The 21,671-nt window shown below is 32.7% G+C and overlaps 1 protein-coding gene across 1 annotated transcript; it reads left to right on the forward strand.

The window, feature by feature from the left end:
• The first annotated feature begins 12,416 nt into the window (after nucleotides 1-12,416).
• Nucleotides 12,417-20,728, forward strand: LOC139502269 (uncharacterized). The gene is made up of 2 exons (XM_071291701.1): nucleotides 12,417-13,008; nucleotides 18,308-20,728. Exons 1-2 carry the CDS (start codon nucleotides 12,729-12,731, stop codon nucleotides 20,719-20,721), a joined length of 2,694 nt encoding a protein of 897 aa, XP_071147802.1. The 5' UTR covers nucleotides 12,417-12,728; the 3' UTR covers nucleotides 20,722-20,728.
• Nucleotides 20,729-21,671: the final 943 nt, after the last annotated feature.

Raw genomic sequence — 21,671 nt, forward strand, 5'->3', positions numbered from 1 at the left:
TTCACATTTATAACTTTGATAAATTTACATAGTTTTTCTAATATAACAATATTACATGAATTAAACAGTTGATTACATTTATAGATATTAGGGTTTGACCAGCAGTATGTAGGTAAAAATTTCTTTTGTTCAAAAATAAAAGATCCATAATGTAATGGTACTCGTCACCAATGTCGTTTGAGTCACAGCATGTTTTTATATCCAAATCTCCAATTGTGTTTATCACAAAGAAGACGTTAACCTACCATTTACTTTATAATAAATAGTTGAAATGCAAATAATCACGAGTACGTTTTGATATAGAGGGATGTTATAGTTTTGATATAGAGGGATGTTATAGTCGAGTACGTTTTGATATAGAGGGTTGTTATAGTCTCGACATTAGAGTTAATTCATGTCTAGTACCGGAGTACGTTTTGGTATAGAGGGATGTTATAGTCTCGACATTAGAGTTAATTCATGTCTAGTACCGGTATTAAAATAAGAAGATGTGGATGATTGCAAATGAGAAAACTTAATTTCGTCAGAGTCCAAATGACGTAAAAGTAAGCATCTATATGTTATCGTACAATGATATTTTAATATTAGCAAAACCACATAAATGTACATGTAGCAGGAGATTCATACTTCACTATACATGTAGCAGGAGATTCATACTTCACTATATACATGTAGCAGGAGATTCATACTTCACTATACATGTAGCAGGAGATTCATACTTCACTATATACATGTAGCAGGAGATTCATACTTCACTATACATGTAGCAGGAGATTCATACCTCACTATACATGTAGCAGGAGATTCATACCTCACTATACATGTAGCAGGAGATTCATACTTCACTATATACATGTAGCAGGAGATTCATACTTCACTATATACATGTAGCAGGAGATTCATACTTCACTATACATGTAGCAGGAGATTCATACTTCACTATACATGTAGCAGGAGATTCATACTTCACTATACATGTAGCAGGAGATTCATACTTCACTATACATGTAGCAGGAGATTCATACTTCACTATACATGTAGCAGGAGATTCATACTTCACTATACATGTCTCGGCGAATATCAAGTTATGCATGAAAGGCTGTTAAACCATTGATACGAACAAACTAAAGGCCTGATGTATGTACAAAACAAAAAACATACCACAAAAACTTTGCTTTTTGGATCAACGGTACTCTCAGATGCGCAAAATAGTATTTTATTCAGTTTGGTGCAAAAATATATTATTAAAAGTAAACGTTTTAACCCTTGATGTTAATGCCTCATCACTCAATAGGAACCCAAGCATTTCACACTGTATAAATTACAATTATTCACGTTTATTTATTATTATTTTTATTTTATTTTTCTCATGAATTTTTTTTTTTCTTCCTTTTTCACCTTTTTCATATTCATATATTTATTACAGAGCTTGCCAGTATTTATATTTATGTATTGTTCAATAAGTGTATTATGTCTGTAAAGGGAGACAGATTTGTAAAAGCAAATTGCTTGTTTCTGAATCCTTAATATTATTTCATTGTATAATATGTTTAATGTTGATTTATCTGAATAAATATTGTTTAAACTAATGAAGTACAGCAGTAAACGACATCAACTGCATCACAGTCTACTGACATTCGACAAGCACATCCATAATGTAGCGGGTTTAAATATGTTTGCGGTGGTTCGTCCCTCTCTTAGTCTGATACAGCGGTGTAATAGGACAACATAACAAACAAAAATTAGAACTTCAAAATAGTAAAGATGTAGATGTACTAGTAAACCGTTCCAGCGATGTCTATCAAAACTACAATAGGAGTCGTTTAGGATAAAGTTTGACTTAGACTATTTCACAAATGATTTTTTTTTTAAATACTTGTTAAATTGTATATAAATTCTTGCATAAATGTTGCTAAACTTCGTTGATTAGGCTGTTGATTATGTAGAGGCTATGTAAAACAGTTCCCTACACTTATCCCCCACTTTAAACAGATATCATTGTGCTGTCCGAAATAGTATATCTGTCAATATTCATTCATAAAATGATATGCCTTAAGGATGTATTCTTCTGACATTTCAGTCTCGTTCAGTCTCATTGAAATTTCGTTCTGGAACTATTTTCAAAACATGTGATATAAGTTGAAAAAAGCAATGAACTTGATAATTATCATAATCAAACTTAACTCTGTGAAAGAATTGAGTATTTCCAATAAGTAGTTTTTGAGAAATGAAATTTTCAAGTTTTATTACTAATTAAGTCAGTCTTTTTTAGTGAAATTTTGAGAAAAATGAGTGAGGTGTACAAAAAATCATTTTACCAGAAACATAAACATCCCATATAACTTTTTTCTTTTCAATTTTCATAGATATGTATTTTTTCAATCATTTATAACAAGGAGGTTAAAAAAAATATGCATTTTGTTCTTTAAACAGAGAAAAATTACAAATTGACAAAATTGACAACATGGTAAATTTGATACGAAAAAGCATCAAAATATGACAAAACTTTCATATGTTTACACCTACCTATAGTTTTTTTTAGTTGAATTTCTTCAGATTGGCCCTCTTCATCTTTATTGATAGTATGAACAAAAGTTTAATTATGGAACTGTGATTTTTTCACGATAATAGCCCCAAAATGGGTAAAAATTGATGAAAAATGGAAAAATCATCAAAATTGGGTACCACCACCATATGATTTTTTCTTCACCAATTATTTTTTTACAGTCATATAAACCCAAAAACCACAGTCATATAAACCCAAAAACCAGGTTTAGAAAAAAAGTTTAATTCTAGAAATGTTTGGCTCCTCAGAGGTGTACATCCTTAAGGTAAAGTTTTTATATATATAGACAGAGAGTTCGAAAATATATCTCCGATCCCCCGTAAGAGAAATACTGTATATATAATTAAGAAGACAGTGGCGGATCCAGAGCTTTTCATAAGCCTTTTCATGCTTTAGTTATTCCCTATATAATCAACCAAATTTTCCCCACGAAAGGATCCGCTTATAGAAGTATTTGTTTCCTATTTAAAAATGCAGCCGCAGATCCGGAAATAAACAAAATAAGATGATATACCATACAATAGATATAAAGTACTGTGATAATTCAATACCCGGATGTATATGATCTTTTCTTCAAAAGCACTCCATTGGATTAACGAAGCGTATATTTTCCGTAATACAGCCAAATGAAAATTGTTCCTTTTAATTTATCCATAATTACATCCTATCAGTTGGGAAGGAAGCTATGGCAAGCCGTTCTCGTCAAAACTATGTTTAAACCATTTTTCGAAAAATTTACACACTGAGAATTACAACAAAGCACACAGAGATTTTAAAACTTCAAAACGCACACTGAGAATTGAAAATTACACACTGAGAATTGAAAATTACACACTGAGAATTGAAAATTACACACTGAGAATTGAAAATTACACACTGAGATTTCATAAAGACGCACTGAGATTACAAAAATGAAAAACGCACACTGAGAATTGAAAATTACACACTGAGAATTGAAAATTACACACTGAGATTTCAAAAAGACACACTGAGAATAAATAAACTGAAAACACACACTGAGAATTTGAAATTACACACTGAGAATTTAAAATTACACACTGAGATTTATGCGCACTTTTTATGCGCAGCATATCTAATTAGCATACTTAATCTGAATCTATTACAAGCTTAAAACAACAAGGGGACAGAACTCGTTAGTCCTTCGATTTGGTCCCAAATTATTAATAAAAAAACTTTAGAAATACAAGAACAAGAAAAACACCCACTTACTCTTATTACAAAATATAACCAAATGGTGAAAAACTTTATTAAAATCATAAGAAAACATTGGAACAATCTGCAAAAGAATGCAGTGAAATTTTTACCCAAGTGTCTATTATAGCATATAAACGTAACAAAAATATAAAAGATTAACTAGCGAAACCAGGGAAACAGTTGGAACACTTTTGAAAAGGGACCCACGGTTTTAAGTAAAAAAAAATCATCCCGATACACTGGTAGTAATGATCTGAATTATAGGCAACAAACTTATGAATATGAGCGATGTTAAGTCTTGAAATTTATTACGAATGTTGGTTGAAGGAATCGCATTTCATTATAATGACAAGAGTTCTTGAGATCAAGATATTAATCTGTTGAATTATTCATCTCATGAATATTCATTAGTAATTTGCATATTAATCTCAGTGTGTATTTTTGAAATCTCAGTGTGTAATTAACAATTCTCAGTGTGTGTTTTTCAATTTATTTCATCTCAGTGTGTCTTTTTAAAATCTCAGTGTGTAATTTTGAATTCTCAGTGTGTGTTTTTCATTTTTTTAAATCTCAGTGTGTAATTTCGATTTCTCAGTGTGTTATTTTAGGTTTTTAAATCTCAGTGTGTATTTTTTTCAAAAAAAGGGTTTAAACATAGTTTTGACGAGAACGGCTTGCCATAGGAAGCCCTTAGAAATGGTACCGAGAGTAAAGCCCGCCATTTTGAAATTGCGTTAATTTCGCGGGAACAAAAAATTGACGGCAATTTGGAAAAATATCTAATTTCTGTTCTTACTTGCCATCGGAGTCAGTAATTGATGTTATCGGTACGACAGATGCAATATGTAAATCAAATGCAAATCTGATGTACATGATTAAAATATCATTAAAAAATATGCTGTACATGTCTCAGATCCCAATATATTCAACCAAATGTCAAATTTTACAGCTTTCCAAACATTTTGTCTTAAATTTAACTTCATAAAAACCAGGTATATCCAGAATTGTACATATATATTTATATCATCTTTCTACATGCAAATTGCCAACCCATGCTTAAAGTCTTGTAAGTAAATACTAACGTTCGGAAGACAAGTACTGCTAACATAGCTTTTCACTATCTTTTCTTTCCTCTAACAATGTTTATTAAACTTTAGTAGTAACTTTAGATATGAAAATGATATTACAACTTCTATTTTTTTCTTTTCAAATTCAAATATAAAGCTCTGACTATTTTTCATTTACCAAAAAAAAACAACACCCAATACACATGTGATTTTGGTTGTGGTATCATTGTTCAATATAACTTGCATGTACTATTTAAAAAAAATACAAATAACACATTACATAGTGTAAACACATGGCCAGTATTTAGAAATAGGATACAGTAATAATCTTTCCTGACTTTTCCGGATTTGACGGATTTAATACACTTTTCTCTTACAATTATTTATATAAATCCAAAATAAACACTTACTTTAATATGATAACGTTTAACAATATTCGCTATCATTTTCCGAAACAAGATGTACAGAAATATTTGTAAAAAGAAATATTTGTTGTTGCTCTTAACAATTTGTGTCAGTAGCTCATTATTTTATTATGTTCATTTCACAAGTTTCAATAAAAAACCAAAGAGACTAGAAACAAATATAAACCAAGGCATTTGGAATTTAACGTCACCGGATTTTACCTATGGCAATATTTCTTCGGTGTTAAACGAGCTAAATGAACTGGACGCACTTATTCGTACAAAAGTGCCAGAAAGTGAAATATTTGGAAATATTTACAGCGGAAAAGCAACACAACAAATACAAGGTTACATAACTGCTATTAAAGATCTTAACAAAAAATACCCGATACGGAATATCTGTGAAATAGGGTTTGCAGGCGGTCATAGTGCAACAGTGTTCTTATACACCGTTTATGGCGAATCATACACAGCATTTGACAAATGGGAAAACTCCTTGTACGAAGATACATCATTAACGTGGATAAAAAACAAGTTTTCAAATCGCCAAATTACAATAATAAAAGGCGACTCGACAAAAACAGTTCCAAAATTCAAAGGAGAGTGCGACGTCATACATATAGATGGCGCCCATCACGCTAACTTTCCACAGTTGGACACGATCAATATGATGAGAATTGCTTCTGTAAATAACCTGCTTTTAATAGATGATTGCACAAACTCATGGCCGTCAGTTACCAAAGCTGTGAAACATCTCATCAAAAATGATTTAGTATATGATATGAAGCAATACATAGCATCAGGATGGTCTCACCGGGGTTCTCAAAAAGGTTGGTGTATCGGCCATTATAAAAAGACTTGGTCAATCAATCAGGTCGTTCAAAATTCACTTAATTTATTTTCGTATAAACAACCTTTTCTAAAAAGTTTTGGAAATTTTGAGACAAACAGTTTCGTATTTTTGAACAAAGTGTTTTGTATGCCATCTTGGCAGGGCCAAGAATGTGAGGAACAAATATTTACACCGTGTTCAAAGCTCAGTGATGAATGCTTTTATAATGACCAAAGCGGTGTTTTAGCTGTTTCATGTGACCGTTGGCACAAAGCTCAGAGGGTCAAGCATCTTGCATGGGATTACAGAGACAGAAATATTGATACAAACGCTCATATTAAATCTATCAATTATCATGAAATACTACCATTCGACTTAGGTGATGTAATAGAAATTGGTGCGGGGCCGTTTACCCAATCCAAAAGTATATTAAGAAATAAAATAGTTTCAAGTATCACTTTATTGGAACCAATGGCTTTTCATTATATAAATCACGTGGGTAACTGTTTCTATAAAACTGGCAGTTTCGAATCTTTACCAACAACAATATTAGCAATACCTGCAAACGAATTATTAAATCACACACGTAAATATGATACTGTTGTTATGATTAATGGGATAGAAAATGTCTACGACGCATTGAACATTCTGAATATTGCTGTAACTCTTCTGAAGGAAAACGGTGTATTTATCTGGCATGAAAGGTTATGGGATGACTACCGAGGTATTGCGAAATATCCAGACGACCGCGAGTTCCATATTCATCCATTACGGATTAAGTCGATAGTTGCCAAACAAGTAATGACAATGTTTGAAGAGCTGTTTCTCTCTTGGGATACGAATTCACGTACATTGAAAAATGAAGGTGTGTATTTCATTGGCCAAAAACTAAGCAAACAAATGACAAGTAATATACCCGAACACGATGCTTGCTTTGATAGAAATGAAGGCAAGCAAACTATAATATTCTTCATATCAAACTCAAACTATACATTTTTGACTGAGGAGATAAAGATGGCTGACCAATCAGTGAATACACAAAGAATCATACTCATTCAAACAGAGAGCATGAACACAAACATGTCGCACATTTTCAAATTTACAAAAGTTCAGATACTAATTTCACATCAGCATTTACCAAATTGGGAATCCGAAATAAAGCATTACGCATCACCTTGTGTTCGTATTCATCCGCATTTAACTAGCGTTTTATTGAATAGTTTTGATACCGTGTGTGTTGGAACAAACGCTGCAGTGACACTGGTTCTGATGGGTTATTCAACAAAACGCTTGCCTAACTATGAAATCATATTGCAAGCGTACGCTAAAATGGACACTATAAATCAAATTATACTTATATGGAATAATAAGAATGAACCCTTTTTAAATCCTTATTATGATATACCGATTACGTTTATCACACCCGAAGAGAACTCCATGAACAATCGTTTCAATGTATCGGAACACCTACATACCGATGCTGTATTAATCGTCGATGACGATGTTTTATTAAACGAAGCCTTGATATCGTTGATCTTATATCGATGGATTGAAAATACGGATAGACTGTTGGGATTGGATGGGCGATTTGTTCTTCCGGGTAACAAATATTCTGGTTATGGCCGCCGTCATCTTTATTCGCCTCTTGTAATTGGCAAAACGATGTTATTCCATCGGAAGTACTTGGAACAATATATGAACGACCAAGTTCTTGTAGAATGGAATCGACCCAGGTTTTGTGAAGATATTTCAATGAATGCTTTGATTTTTAATGCTACAAAACTTAAGCCTATTATTGTGCAAATGAATGACCATTGTTATCGAACAAATTTACCAGAAGTAGATGGACTGTCAATTGCAATTCCTGCAAACCAATGGATAGACAAACGATCCATATGTGTACAATGGGTTTCTGAATACTTCAATATAAAATTCTGAAAACCCGCTATTGACTTTTTTTTTTATAAAATAAATATTTTAATTGGAAATTTGCGAATTTACCTTAGTTATATATTGTCCTTCTATAATTGTTTACTTTTTAAGTTTTTACACATTGTGACTTGGATTTATAGTTGTCTTGTTGGCACTCATACCACATCTTCATATTTCTATTTGTGACAATATTGTACATTTCCACCTTACTGTTTTTTTTCTTTTACACAGATAAAAGCTCCTTTAAAAAATATTGTATACATGTATCCTGAATATCAAGTATATTGATATAAGAATTTATAATTTAGGCGATGTTTATAATTATAGTTCTAGGTATGATCTTCAACAATGAACTAATACCAATTCAGACATACGCACGAATCTGATGTGGTTCAGATTCCACCTCAGGCCAGAATTTGTATGCAAGTTTTTTTTTAAAGCCCAATAGCCCAAATTGTATACATTTAAATCATGTCATTCCAAAGTCAACTATCAAATGACCACTAGCTATTGCAGTAAAATCTAAAGAACAATTGGTGGTAATATATATACTTATTTTGTTCATAGATACATGATTTTTTTATGATAAATTGTTATTGGCTGTGAACTAGCTCTCAGTAAATATGAGTTCTCTCAGATCTGTACTGTGTGTCCTTTTTTGCTGCATTGTATCGATCTGATGAGTCAATCAAATTTCAACTGAGTTTTATAACTTGCTCTTGCGTTGTGCTGTAATATCACTGTCCAAGATTATTGGGAGAGTTTAGCTCGCACAAAAATGTTTAACAACGCAACAGTAACTCGTTATGAACCAGTCATGAGCCTGTAGCTCATTGGTTGCCGTTGATTATGTCTGTAATAATTTTTTTTCGTTTATTATAAATAGGCTGTAGGGTTTTCTTAATTGAACTGTTTCCTATTTTTCATGTCAGGTCTTTTTTAGGTGTCATACCACCAATAACTCTCTCAAATTTAGAACGTATGTGAAAGTAGGCCTACTCGGACAAAAAATAGTGCATTTGATGTCATTGTTTACTTAAACTAACCAACAAATTGGCAGAAATGAAACTTTTGGTGAAAGAGAAATATATTAAGACCATTTTGAGCTAAAATTTACTTGTTTATGAGTTTGCATTCAAAATTGAGGATTAATGCACTCCATAGTATACTAATTTAAGATTTCTAGAAAACCAGGGATTATTTTTAGTGGTACCTCTATTCGGAAGACCTTTTCTTTTTTATATGATTTTAAACACCTGTTGAAAATTGGCATGTAGAAAGCCGATACATGTGCGATTCAGGATATACTTGGTTTCTATGAAGTTAAACTTAAGGTAAAATATTTAGAAAGCTGTGAAAATTGAAAAATTTGGTTCAAAAGATAGGGACTTTTAATTGGTGGTATGACACCTATAGTTTACTATACGGTATGGGTTTTCTCATCGTTGAAGTAATTACCACCACCTACCATGGAATTATTGTTCACAAACTAAACTAGTGAATACTGCAGATATTTCAAAAATCTTCTCTGAAACACTATTCCAATCTGGAACAAAAATATTCTTAATAATCTCATTAATTCAAATTTGAGTGAGAGAGTCAGGCTCCTGTTAGCCTTTAGTGAGGGGGGATAGGACCTTTAACGGGACTCCGGGAATAGGTGTTTTTAAGCTCGGGATTTCGGGATTACCCTTTCGAGATCCGGGAATTCTATTTTGCGAATTTCGGGACCTCGGGATTTCGTGTTTTTTAGCCCGGGATTTCGGGATATCGTGTTTTTAAGCCCGGGATTTCGGGATCAGGACCCCTCCTAACCCCCCTCTTTAGTCTAAAATTGCTAAGAGAATTAAAAGCTGATAGAAATCATTCCGACCGTAAAGCTATTGTTGGAATGGTTACTTTGAACAGAATTAAATCGAATAATTATAGTTTTTAAAAGCAAGATGTTTGATTCATGAATGACGTATAAAATCAATAAACAATAATTAAAATGGCCTAAGACATAATGCAATATTAATGGAACAATGAAGCAGTAACCAAAAATACATTATAGTCATCTAAAGCGCAATGATGTGGTTAATTTTCTATAATTTCTGTGTCGTTTTGGTCTCTTGTGTATAGTTGTCTCATTGGCAATCATACTACATCTTCTTTTTTATATTTACTGTTGCGTTTGTTACTCGTGTTGTGTGGATGCAGTAGAATGGGTCCCCGTATATGTAGTGTATGTTCTTATAGTTACAAGTGTGGATGCAGTAGAATGGGTCCCCGTATATATATATGTAGTGTATGCACTTATATTTTTAGAGAAATTTTGTTTTGCTTGTGAGAGAGCTCTCTTCCTATGCCATTATATTTATGTTCTATAATTTCTGTGTCGTTTGGTCTCTTGTGAAGAGTTGTCATCATACCACATCTTTTTTTTAATTAGAGGTCAGTATACACGATCATCACGTGGCTACGATCACCCACAGAAGTTAGTTGTCGATACGGCTTATATGCTCCAATTTTAGATAGTCCTATAAGACACACAATTAAAAATAAATTAAAAAGAGACTACCAAAGATTAACTTCAATTAACAGCAAAGGTTACAGTAATAAATGGTCAATTGGTCTCTTAAGGAGAGTTGTCTCATTGCATTGGAAAACATACCACATCTTCTTTTTTATATTTACTGCATTGTTTGTTATTCTCGCTGAGTAGATGCAGTAGAATTTGTCCCAGTGTCTGTAGTGTATGACCTTATATTTCACAGTTAGGATTTTTTTACTTGCGAGAGAGATGTCATATTCCACAATATTAATACAATTAAGAATGGAAATGGGGAATATGTAAAAAAGACATTATTCATGCAATAGCCCCATCCTATACACATACTTTGTGTATGTTTTACCATGGTTTTCATATTAGTCTTGAGAGATGTTAAAATTTTATTCAAGTATTTGTCGTCTATCTAATGTTTACATCTGTCGAAAAGACGTATTTTTCATTACGAAAGCTAATTACTATTTCTTCTAATGAATATTTTACGAAAGTAATTGCTAGGATATAGATATCAATAAGCAATTACATGTGGTCCGAGACCACAGTTAATTCGTAGTGCATTTCCTTTAGACAATAAATGAAAATTAAAAAAATCCCAAGCTTTCTAAATAATATTTTTACAGTGTGTTGTACTATTTTTGGGACAAATTATATCAAAATTATAGAAAACTTCATCAGCTCTAACTCAAAATATGGACAATTTTATGTTAAGGGGGTCTTGAAATCTTTGTCAGCTTCCGAAATGCTAATTTTCAACCTTTTTTGACTGGACCAAATCACTTGACTTTCACTTTCAAATTCATGATCCAATTTTTTTAGTGTAATTTCAATCCCCTACTTGCTATTTGAGGCATAAAACATGAAAAAATAAATTTGGAAGGGATATAAAAAAAAAATGGCAAGTTACACACTGTCCACACTAGGGACTATAGTTGTGGTGCTACTATCCTGTTTAAAATTTTGAAAATTGAAATCAAAGAATGAGATATCAGGCAATCTAATTGAGATATAGATCTCTGATTTCGTTATACTACGTTTTACTACATACGAGTAGACTAGTATAACTAGTACGGTGACCAGACTCGATATTTTCAAAATTTAATCGTAAAACATACTTTACGGGTATATTATTTATCATTGGATTCGCCAAAATAAGAACTTTCGAAACATCAATGTTGTCAAAAAGATATGCGGTCACCGTACTAAACATAGTATTCGTAGTAAATCAGAGATCTATTATGATTATATTTTAATTAGATTGAGTAGAAAAAAGTGTTTTGAATCATTGATATTCACACTGTATTTTAAAAATATTAAGAGGCGCAAAGTTTAATAGATATAGGAAGATGTGGTATATAGTTAAGTATACGATGCATGCAAAATAATTTATATAATTTCATATTTATTACATATATTTTATGATATATTTTATGTCAAAATTTTATGATCACATGTCACTATAATGAATAATTTACTTCCTATAAAATAAAAAAAAAATATTATAAGTTGAGTTAATGTCACCTAGACGCTATATTTTTATATGCTTCTAATTGTATTCTTCTCTCCATGTCTATTGTTGTGAGAAATATGAAATCCGAACCATCTAATTATTATTTGTAGGTCACTGAAAGAAAAATGACCGCTAATTGCTTAAAAAATCTAAAATAAAAAAAAACTCTCTAAATTATTTCTTAACGCGTATTTTCAAATAAATTTGTATAGACGGCGGTTATTCACAGTTAATTATACATAAATTCAATATGTACCTGGCTCGTTAATAATGGATGCTTGAACTCTAGGCTCTCCAATTAAGCAGATATTATATATACAGGTAATATTGACCATTGTACATGTATACATATAGTGACCACTACATTATTATCCTGTAGGGTATTAAATCGATTTAAATACAACCGAGAAGGAAGTGGATTATCTTGTTTTAATATAAATCTGTTGATGTGGATGTCTTTAAAAATACAACAATTACTGAGGGTGCTTGTAGCATTTTCATAACCAGACACGTGGACAATTGTTGATGGTGCTCATAGCATTTTGCTAACCTGACAAATGGACAATTGTTGGTCGTAGCATTTTACTAACCGGCCACACACTTGGACAATTGTTGATGGTGCGCTTAGCATTTTTCTAATCTGACACAATTACAACCATGAGTCAAATGATACGAAGATTTCAGAAATGTCTAATTTTGTTGCTCATTGTGTGTTTTCTAGTTCTGTTTTTATTCGCCGGATTTGATCATGTGGAATTTGTTAAAAATATATTGCGTGCAAAATTTCAACAAACTGTTCAGGTGTTCTCTTACAATAAATCGGTGACAATAGAAACTAAAGTAACATTCGAAGGTGATAATCAGGATAGTTTATATAAACTGTTGGACGAATTAGATGTGACAATACGTAGAAAATCATCAGAGAGTAAAATATACGGTAAGCTAATTATATACTTTACTATACATATAGTTTTTTGTTCAATTTTGACATAAATTAGGCCGTTAGTTTTCTCGTTTTAAGGTTTATGTACCCTTCTGTAGCCATTTTTGTACAAACTTTTCAAACTTCAATTGTATCAAAACTACAGATATAATGAATAATAGAGATAGGCCATTTTGTACATATTCCAAGGGGAAACTTGATGCAAAGCATTATTTTTTACTGTTCCATTGCATTTAATAGAAAAAAGAGGACTTTGTGGCAAATAAATCAAATTTTTTATAGAAAATCCACAGCCTTTATCCTTGTACTCTCATATTTGGCAATTTGATGACTGATAGATATAGGATTATTGCATGCAGTGCTAGCATTGATTTCCTTAAAACAAGTTTATAAATGTAGTTATTGGTTAAGACAAGTATAAATATGGCCAAAATCAAGTACACCTTTTAGGGTGCGCTCGACTTTAGTGACTCAGCACGAGGTGTTTTGGAATTTACAGGTTACTTAGAACTTTTTGTAAAAAATAAACACTAGCACATCATAGAAAATCAAGTGAGTAATTTATGTTTCAAATTTTATAACAAAAATCTCTGTATTAAAGGCTGTGGATTTTCTATAAAAATCTTTATTTATTTGCCACAAAGTCCTCTTTTTCTATCAAATGCAATGAAACAGTAAAAAATAATGCTTTGCATCAAGTTTCCCCTTGGAACATGTACTAAATGGCCTATCTCTATTATTTATTATATCTTTAGTTTTGATACAATTGAGGTTTGAAAAATTCGTACAAAAATGGCTACAGAAGGGTACATAAACCTTAAGGTTCATGTGGATCCTATGGCTAAAATGGCCGTATTTTCACCTCAAAATTTACTCTGAGTACAGACAAACCTGCGCATCTGTAAAACATTTAAGGCATAGCATGCCCTAGATAAATGAATTTGAAGTATGATTTATGTTTTAGAAAAATGAAAACTTACCAGGATTTTGCCGTGCACTTTTTTTTCATTCCTCCAGAAGGTGCCAAAATTAACTAAGTTGGGAAACAGGTTTGAGAACTTCCCCACAGGTAAAAATTAAAGTGAGCATTTTTAATTGACATGGACATTAGATGGACAATAGATACCTGACAATAATTGGTTGTTTAAAATGTGTACCTGAATGGACCATTTCAAGGTAAACTCAACTGTTTGTTAATTTAATTATCTTCTGCAGAGACGAAAAAAAGTGTACGGCAAAATCCAGTTAAGTTATGAATTTTCTAAATCATACAATGCATTTGAATTCTATTTATCTAGGGCATGCTATGCCTTAAGGTTTATATGTACCCTTCTGTAGCCATTTTTGTACGAACTTTTCAAACTTCAATTGTATCAAAACTACAGATATAATGAATAATAGAGATAGGCCATTTTGTACATATTCCAAGGGGAAACTTGATGCAAAGCATTATTTTTTACTGTTCCATTGCATTTAATAGAAAAAGAGGACTTTGTGGCAAATAAATCAAGATTTTTATAGAAAATCCACAGCCTTTATCCTTGTACTCTCATATTTGGCAATTTGATGACTGATAGATATAGGATTATTGCATGCAGTGCTAGCATTGATTTCCTTAAAACAAGTTTATAAATGTAGTTATTGGTTAAGACAAGTATAAATATGGCCAAAATCAAGTACACCTTTTAGGGTGCGCTCGACTTTAGTGACTCAGCACGAGGTGTTTTGGAATTTACAGGTTACTTAGAACTTTTTGTAAAAAATAAACACTAGCACATCATAGAAAATCAAGTGAGTAATTTATGTTTCAAATTTTATAACAAAAATCTCTGTATTAAAGGCTGTGGATTTTCTATAAAAATCTTGATTTATTTATTTTTATAGGCTAAATGTTGCTGTAGCCAGTGAAGTCCTTTAGCTGTTGTTCTGGACTTTGCACACCAAAATTTGATGTGGTGGTCAATGCCTGGTTTGATTTGCTTCTCGTGGTACATTGTAGTTGTCTTTACTGTGTGCAAAGAGTACAGGTGTAATGGGCTTTGTTCATTGTTGAAGGCCGTACGGTGACCTATAGTTGTTAATTTTTGCGGGTCTCTTGTGGACAGTTGTCGCATTGGAAATCATACCACATCTTCTTTTTCATAAGTTTCTTCTTTCCAGTTAATAAAGTGGTTGGCTGACGAAAGTATTTATTGAGCTTTGTCGTTGACATACCAGTAATCTTCACTTTTTGGGGAAGGGGAAAGGGAGGGGGGCAGCGTTCTCTGCCAGACTTTACTCAGATTTAAATTTTATAGATATATATTTACGAGAAAATGATTACGTGTTTACCATAGTACGATAGTCAACCATATACATATTCCCTACAGTATAGGATGAAAAATGTGAGTTAATAAAAAAGAGTCCTATTTTGGATTACAGCAAGAAATGAAAACATGTCAGACACAATTTAAAATCAAAGTACTGAAGTACTGAACATCGGATGACCGCAGGTTCTTGTGGATGGTCAAAAGCGCATGTCACAGAAACAGATCACATCTCTATACCTGAAACTTGGGTTAATTTACAGAGATATTTTTTTCTGATAGAAGTTCGTGCTTGGATGATGAATAAATGACAAGAAATTCAACCTCACCGTAATAACTATTATATTGTAGTGCAGGAAATCAGTATACCTTGTACTATTATACTTATATAATAATAGTCGTAGAGAATACACTGGTTTGTTGTTATATATATTAATAATATTGCGATTGCATGTATATATAATTTTCATCTATTTGTATATAATTCTATTCTACGATTAGTATAGTGCAGTGCAAGTGCATGGTGGACACTCTTCTGTAAAAAAAAATCAAAGCCTTAAAGGCTGTAAAAGCAATTGCTGCCATGTTAATGTTTTGGGGACTTTTATTTTTCATCTACATATATAAGAATTAAACCTGACAGGACATGGTTGTCTAGTGAAAAGCAAGAAGGTTTTGACTTTATATCAATAAAAGACTTAAGCAGGAAATCATTTTTAATATGTTTTATATTTCACAAGGAGACAACAAGTTTACCAGGCTAAAGTTGGGGGTAATTATGGATTATCCCCTGGTAGTGTTTGTAACTGGGCAATAATTACTTTTAATTATTTAATTTTAACGATTTTCATAATTAATTTAAATTAACCATTCAGTTAAAACATTTCACCTTTCGAGACGCTAATGTTGAAAAATGGGACAGAAATAAAATAACTTACAAGACATAAACATGTAAAAAATAAATATATATTTCAGCTTACTAAAAATATTTTCATAGTGTTACTTTGACATCATTTCTTAAAACTAAGTCCCACACATAATTGTTCATTTGATATGTGTCATCCTCATGCGATACGAGAAGTTTTCATGTCGCTTAATAGTCTTCTTGTCGCTTAATTTATTCTTCTTGTCCGTTCTTGACGCTTCTTGTCGCTAAAATTCTTCTTGTCGTCATTAGTGAGACCGCTATTTTTAGATTACAGGTGGTCATTTACACTACACGTATAACCTGTGTAGTGATTTTTTTTTTACGATAAATTTATGAATGAACGATAATTTTATGAATGAACAAGAGCACCTGACCTCTTTCTGAAACAGCAATTAAACATATAAAATCGTATTTATTAAGATATAATTCAGTCAAATTTTCACCACTAAATCAACAACTGAAATGATTCCATATTTTGTTGAAACATCGTACAACCGGAGAACAGAAATCGCAGGTATGAAAATGCACTTTTTTCACTGGTGTTGAAAACCCAAAACTAATTTGACTATAATTTATGAATGACGGAAATTTACGCGATAACAATACATCGGAGTGACCTCAAGGTCATCCTCTGTAAAAATAACAATACAATATAGCCTCTTGCCTAAATCAGATATTTTGTGTTATTGCTCGCTGCGCGCTTTCATACTTGTTAGTCTTGTGTGTTTTTACATAAGTTTTGGATCAATTTTAAGTTTCGAAGTTAAGTGTGACTTTTAATTTGCTAGACTAGTATATATTATTTTTCAGAGACATTCTGAAGTCGGCCTCAATGGTGGAGTTTTTCTCGCTGCGTTAACGACCCCTTGTTGGCCCTTGGCTGTGATCTGTTTTATGGTCAGGCTGTTGTCTTTTGTATGTCTGTATGTGCCTGTCACAAGTCTGGACCAAGTAGTATAGTGGTTGTCATTATCATGTGTGGTTTATTCGTAACTTATTTTGTAAAGAATGAGGCTGTTAGTTGTATCGTTTGAACTGTTTCACATTTTCCATGTCGGGGCCTTTTGTGATCGACTATAAAAGAGATACGAAATGACTTATTTCATTAAGACGTATGGCGGCCTATAATTGCTAACTTACACTTCATTTTAACTCTGGGGGATAATTGTCTCATTTGCAACATATGGAAGTTTTAACGACTTTGACTGGCTATACAGCCATTGCACGGTCGGTAAATTTTCCATCACCACATTCTGTACTATTATACATGTAATTTAAATGTATCAAATTCAATTGCAATATACACAAGTAAATACGAACTAAAGAAGTATTAGTAGTATAAATAAAAATTATTTGGGTTAATTGCATGATTGATCAAGCACGTCTTGCATTTTCTTTAGATACTGACCATCGAAATTATCTGTCCAAATCGGAATTCTATGAGAAGCTACCAAATTTGATTTAGATATCGAGTGGTTTAACTTAGAGGTCTCTAAATTTTTGCAATGTCTATTTTATGTAACATATTCACCGTGTATCATCAGTACACCGGATATAGGTACTAACCAAGCGGGCATGATCGATTTTGACCTTACACGGTAACGAAAATCTTTTCTAACAGGTACAATGTATAATACGCATGAGCACGAATTTCGACTGCATTATTCATTATACCGGACAAAAATAAAATAAATAGCTATTCATGAACATAGACAATTACATAATGGCAGTCTTATTTGACAAATAGGATATTTTTTTACATAAATTTCAATTTTGTTATATTTATGACCAGAATCAGGATTTCCATTATTGAATTTAGAATGCTGTTTCATCTCTCCATTTTTGTCTTTTCATTTACAAAATTAACGATTTGGCATTGTAAGGCCTTCAACAATGAACAAATATCTTCTGAAAGTGCATTTTGTTTCGAAAAGAACGAAGAAGTTGTTTTTCCCTTTTGTTCATCATACTCAAACAAAAAAGTATACGCAGTCAAAACTAAAACAGATTTTGCCAATTTATATGAAGATTTTAATTGACATCATTTATATTTTCACAGGGAATATATACAACGGAAAGGGGAAGATACAGGTTGAAAGTTATATATCTGCGATCAAAGAATTCAGTAAAAAGTACCCAATACGAACAATTTGTGAGATCGGATTTGCCGGAGGACATAGTGCAACACTGTTTCTACATTCCACAGATTCTGCTAGTTATACAGCGTTTGATATGTGGGATCGAGCCGAATATGAAGACTCGGCAATTGCCTGGATACGGAAAAGATTCAATGACCGTCAAATTTCACTTGTGAAAGGTGACTCTACTAAAACCGTACCTCAGTTTGCAGGAAAATGTGATCTGATACATGTAGACGGTGCCCACCATGCTCACTTTCCACAGACAGACATGAAAAACATGGCAAGAGTTGCCTCTGTCAATAACCTATTACTGTTAGATGATTGTTCAAAATCTTGGCCGGCGGTGCTGAAAGGTGTGGACTATTTAAAGAACAACGATTTAGTGCATGATATAGAAATGCATGTTCCTAAAGGTTGGATTTACAGAGGAGCTCAAAAGGGTTGGTGCATTGGCAGTTATAAAGTGAAATCCCAGACTATTAATACCACTCCGGTAAATGACTTGCCGAAGAGTATAACTTTTCTAGACAAAACATTTTGTAGACCACCATGGCATGGAGATACATGCGCAGCTAATGACAACAAACAATGCTCGCAATGGAGTGACGAATGTTTCTATAGCAACGTAACTGGTACCTTGTCAGTCTCTTGTGAACGATGGCATGGTGCTCAAAGCGTCGAACAGGTAACCTGGGATCAACGTGAAACTGCCACAGATCGCAATGAGGCTCATGCTAAATCGTTTAATTTCTACCAATCTTTACCAGACAGTTTAGGTGACATTATCGAGCTTGGTGCAGGTCCCTATACTCAGTCACAGACGATACTTAAAGACAAGAATGCAACCAGTATAACGTTGGTAGAACCAATGGCGTTCCATTATATGACGCACGTTAAACGTTGCTTTTATAAAAACGGTACTTTTATGAATTTACCGACTACGTTATTATCTATACCGGCCGAAGAACTTAATAATACCAGGAAATTTGATTCTCTTGTCATGATTAATGTTATCGAACATGTTTATGATGCATTATCTATTCTTAATTCGGCTATTAATCTGATCAAAGAAAATGGATTATTTATTTGGCATGAAAGACTTTGGGATAATTACCGAGGTGTAGCTACCCCACCGGGCAATGATCGTGAATTTCAGCTACACCCAATTCGTATAAAAACTGTGATTGCAAAACATATCATGTCTATGTTTGAGGAAGTGTATGCTTCTTGTGACACCGAGGAGCTACGTCGACTGAAGAATCAAGGCGTATATTTCATTGGCCGCAGACGTAATATGGTGGCAAAAACTATTATCCCACAACATCCTGCTTGCTTTGAGCGAAGTAAAGGCAAACAAACTATAATATTTTTTGTTTCAAATGTGAATTCTACATTTTTACAAAGCCAGCTTATGATGGTCAATGATTTTGACAATACTAAATCAATAATACTCATACAAACTGACAATTTTACCACAAAAGCAACAGGAGCCATTTTGAAATTTAGTAAAATCAGAATAATGATCTCGCATCAACATTTACAAAACTGGAGAAAGGAAGTGAGTTACTATGTTGAGCCATGCATGTTTATTTATCCTCATTTGACTTCCGCTATGCTAGTAGGAGCTGATACACTCTGTGTGGGAAATAGTGGGGTCACTGTTGTACTTATGGGGTATTCGACGAAAAGGTTCCCCAACTATAACGAGATCCTACCTGCATACACCAAGTATCAGATGATAGACCAAATTTTATTATTATGGAATAATAAAAACGCATCATTTACACCAAATATCGATTTACCCAAACTTACTTTTATACAATCGGAAGTTAACAGCATGAATAACCGTTTTAATGTATCTCAATACATACGTACAGAAGCTGTCCTGGTGATTGATGACGATGTCCTTATAAGTGAAGCATTGCTGTCGTTAATGTTATTACGATGGAGTGAAAATCCGAGCAGATTAGTGGGCATCAGCAGAGATATGCGTTACGTCAATTCAATGAACGAATACATTGTTAGGGGCAAGAATCCATCTTTAACTATCGGTAAAACAATGTTGTTTCATCGTAAATATTTAGTGAAATATATGCAAGATACGAAGCTCGTTGATTGGAATAGCAAAAGATACTGTGAAGATATCTCAATGAATGCGTTGATTTTTAAAGAAACAAACTTGAGACCTTTATTTGTTCCGATGTCTGCGCAAGGTTCCCGCAAAGATCTCAGTGAAGTAGATGGAGCATCTGTAGTTGACACAAAGTGGGCTTTAAGAAGGACAGAATGTGTACAATGGGCAGCTCAATATTTCCAAATAAAATTATATTAAGTTCTTATTCAATGTAAGTTTACAATGTCCTGAACTTAAATTGAGATATAAGATGGTTTTATCTGTTATTAATATGATTATCTTTTGTATGAAAACAGTCTTGATTAGATAAAAGATTTGGTTTATTTAGTCTCAATGAGACAACTCTCCATCCAAGTCACAATTTGTAAAAAGTAAGCCATTACAGATCAAAGTACGGTCTTCAACACGAAGCATTGGCATACACCGACTAGCAAGTTACAAATGCCCATACAATGACTTGTCTAGTGTAAAACCATTCAAACTGAAAAACCATCGATCTAATCTATATGAAAAATGAGAAACACTTATGAACGGTCAACCACATCAACAAACGACAACCACTGAACAACAGGTTCCTGACTTAGGACAAGTGCAAACACTACATGTCTAATTGGTTTTTACATACATATTTAAAAAAACTTATTTCCTAAGATTTAAAAAAAAATGTAAGTGGGGAATGTGTCAAAAAGACAACCACCTGGCCAAATAGTAAAACTGAATAGCCTAAGGCCACCAATGGGTCTTCAACACAGCGAACAAATATAATAATCATCAAATGAGCTAGAAATATAATCAGCCGTTGCTATTAAAGGTGGAATTTGAAGGAGTTAAACATAACACATGCATGTACCTTAATAAAAAATATTTGACAATAATTACTAACCCTGAAAGTGAATTGATAAAATAGTTTCTGTCAGTGTAATAGCAAATAATTGATAAAGAAAATACCGCACATAAAAACTACAGACGATCTATTGCTGCAATATCCAATAAAAAGACAACATGGAAAAATTAATCAAGACAATTTCTGCGTCGGATAGAAATCGACCTTAAGCAAGTTTATGTATAAGACTCTTTTTTTTTGGAAGATTCAAATACGCAATTCCTAAATAAAAGATGAATGTTTGTATATTTTGTAAGGTTCTTAT

This window comes from Mytilus edulis, chromosome 13, assembly GCF_963676685.1.
Source record: "Mytilus edulis chromosome 13, xbMytEdul2.2, whole genome shotgun sequence".
Lineage (NCBI taxonomy): Eukaryota > Metazoa > Mollusca > Bivalvia > Mytilida > Mytilidae > Mytilus > Mytilus edulis.